Source organism: Phaethon lepturus, unplaced genomic scaffold (genome assembly GCF_000687285.1).
Source record: "Phaethon lepturus isolate BGI_N335 unplaced genomic scaffold, ASM68728v1 scaffold11548, whole genome shotgun sequence".
Classification (NCBI taxonomy): Eukaryota; Metazoa; Chordata; class Aves; order Phaethontiformes; family Phaethontidae; genus Phaethon; species Phaethon lepturus.
The window spans coordinates 44,529-47,622 of record NW_010556918.1 but is presented as its reverse complement, the minus strand read 5'-3'; the positions used below and the strand labels follow the sequence as shown (position 1 = coordinate 47,622).

At 39.8% G+C, this 3,094-nt stretch overlaps 1 protein-coding gene across 1 annotated transcript in view; it reads right to left on the bottom strand.

The window, feature by feature from the left end:
* Positions 1–1,173: 1,173 nt before the first annotated feature.
* The window catches only part of LOC104625066 (protein PRRC2C-like), a gene marked incomplete at its 3' end in the record, with an annotated part of 28,681 nt that continues 26,760 nt past the window's right edge, over positions 1,174–3,094 (bottom strand). The window contains exon 22 of the mRNA XM_010292599.1: positions 1,174–1,425. Within this exon, the coding sequence (XP_010290901.1) occupies positions 1,174–1,425 (252 nt within the window). The remainder of the gene's footprint in view (positions 1,426–3,094) is intronic.

Sequence of the window (3,094 nt, the reverse complement as noted above, 5' to 3'; positions counted from 1 at the left end):
TTCCAACCTAGTGTTTCTGTGATTCTGAGATAGCATCTTCTGCTCGCATGACACCTTGGCAAAACACTGCCAAAATGGTCTTTTTTTTTCCTTCCAACTGCAGGTGACAAAGATAAATTGTGAGTGATCTGCATTTCAGATTCTTCAACTATTACTGTAACTTTTGCAGAGGATCAGTTTTGCTAAATGGCATCAGAAAACTTCGGCTTAAGAGGAGGAAGATTGTGAGACAGCATGCAACAAACGTCTGAACTCGCAAAACTGCTTTACAGACATACAAGAACCATTTTTCATTTCCCAAATCAGGTGTAACTATTAACTAGTAGCTACTCAAACCTCACGGTTTCTTTACATTTGAGATAACCATAGCTCTTGCTCAAGACACAATGCTGCCCCAGTGAGGGCAGTCCCCACACAGGTCCTTAGGCAAATAGGAGAATGCCTCTGTGGATGTTTTTCAGTCAGTGCTGTCAACGTACCACCGCTAAGAACAGAGCTGTAGAGGAACAAATCCTGACAGCAAGTTGCCATTTCACTGTTGAGCAGTTAATAGAGAAGTCATGGGGGTTCCACACAGACAATTATAAGCCCTCAACATTCTAAAGGAATTCTGCAAGGGATACCTTGACAATATGCAAGCCAACAGGAGCTGACATACATACACTTTCGGTAAACTGAAAAAGCCTTATCCAATGCTTTAACATAATCCTAATTTAGAGATTTATTTTTTCACAGAACAGCATTTAATTCACAGCTTCAGGTCATCCATGCACCCAACGAACGATTACACACACTACTCAAAGTTCTCTGCTGAAAGTCAAGCACTTCATCTTGCATATATCACATATGCTTGAGTTCACAGAATCTGCCTATACCAGGCTCCAGTGCCACTCTCCACAGCAAGGCTCAGGACAGAGTTTTCACATTCACAAGGCAGCAAAAAGGTTTAAAACCTTCCAAGCTGATCTCTGTATAGGGCTATGACAAACAGCATGTCTCCACACCAGTTCTGGAGAACTGTTTAATTCAAGCACTACCAATATGTTTCATATCTGCTATTCAGTAGGCTCTGCTGTCCAGGTAACTGCCACCAGCAGGCAACCAAGTGTCAATTACATCACTGTAATCATATTTTACATATACTGCTCAGTAATTTGTCGATATTTTTCTTACCTTTGTGTTTGTTCCAAACTCTGGAGCAGACACAGATATCATAGTTCCTATTTCCGTGCTCAGTTCACTTGCTGCTTTGGTTTCTTTCGTAGTGACAGGTTCTGGGCTTCTGACAGAGGTGGGAGATGGCTTCTCCTGTCCCTCAGGCTCTCCCTGTTGGGCATCCTTCACCTTCCTGTTCTTTAAAGAACGCTCTTTCCCAATAGGACCAGGCTTATACTCTTTGTTTTCTACTGGACTCAAGTCTGGAAGCTAAGTTAGTGTTAATTTATCAGTTATGTCTTCCCTGCCATGTCCGATCCCACAAGAATATTCTAACATGCTTAAAATAATTTTGTTTAAATCTAACAAAGCTTTCCTGACGGGCAAGCATTTTCAAACAGATAAATAATTTGAGACTAAGTTAGCAATACATACATGAAATGCATTAATTCTGAACATTAGGAATCTAAACCATTGTTTTCAAGCAATACATGTTTTATGTGAAGTGGTGGAGTTCAACTAAAATAAGATCTAGTTAAAAATGTACAGAAGAAAGCCATCTTGATTATCCTTACAAGAAAAGCACAAAAAAGTATAGAAGCCGTAAGACTTCGTATACATACAGGTTATTTTAATTTTCAGAGAATCAGGATTTTACAGGGCCCCACGAGCCTAGAACAGAAGAGTCTACCTTCATTTGAAAACATCTTAATGTCTTTATGTTGGCAGCATTTTTCCCTAGGAATTGAACACTAATGGGATAACCAGAAAAAAATAAAATACCTACGCACAAGTGTTTCCTTATATTGCAGACACCATGGCTGGAATAACTGCTGCAATTCAAGTAGTTCTTTTTTGTGCAGCTGAATTAAAGCAGATTGAAGGGCCTCAGGGAACCTCAATGCTCTGCTGTTTAAATAGCTGTATCCTTTCTGGCTGAGACTACTCAGCCCATTTCAGAACAGAGCAGCACAAAAATTCCTTAAAGGCAGTCCTTAAAATCCTTTTCTTAAGCTTTGGTAGTAGAAAGGCAGAAGCTGCTGGTATTGTCTCTATAAATACAAACCAGCTGTTTGCACATGAAGACTCTTTACAATACAATGCCTTTGGGCTTCGGGGAGGGTGGAGTTTCCCAAAGGTATTTGGTACCCGCAGGAGGCCAGCAGAGACTAGCTTTCAGAGGGAAGGAAGAAAACAACAGTAGAAGCAGATGCCTGTGCTCTGCAGTGCAGCAATAAGGAACATCAGACCCACCTCACCCCAAATATTTTTCTCTCTAACAGTTTTCCGAGGCAGAAATTCCTCCAGACACTTTAAGGTCAGACTTAGAAAGGTAAACTGCTTTGTTTCAAGTATGGTCCTCTTACATTGCCCATATTAGTTCAACAATACTATCGTCCAATTCTGAACATAAGTTTCTATTTAGGCTTCATAGCAAACAATATCACCATGGGAGTGGTGAGTGTGTAGGAATTGTTTGTTTGTTGGGGTTTTTTTGGTCATCAAGACAGTTAAAGGATTACAGCCCTCTTATTCAGAAGAGCACACAAAAATGTTAATCTCCAATCAATTTACCATTTAGTCACACATTTGTCTGTCAACAAAATCTACAGGAGACCATAGATATAACTAAGCAGAAAAAGGAACTTTCTGCACTGTGTGAAGTAGACTCTCTCTATATATTTATGTAACTTTGCTGTTCAGTATCTTTAAGTGATTTCATGAGGGCAGTGTTAGGCATACTGCTAGTACATCTGAGATATGGGTTTTTAATGTGCTGGGTTCCTACAATTCACCAGAAGTATTAGCTACTGCATATTTCTCAGCCGTATGGGTTTTATATTTTGAAATAAAACCCATGAACTGCAGCATACCCAATGACTGCCTCATGTAGCAGAAGTTAAATTCATTCTACATATGACTGCACTTTCAGATTTCA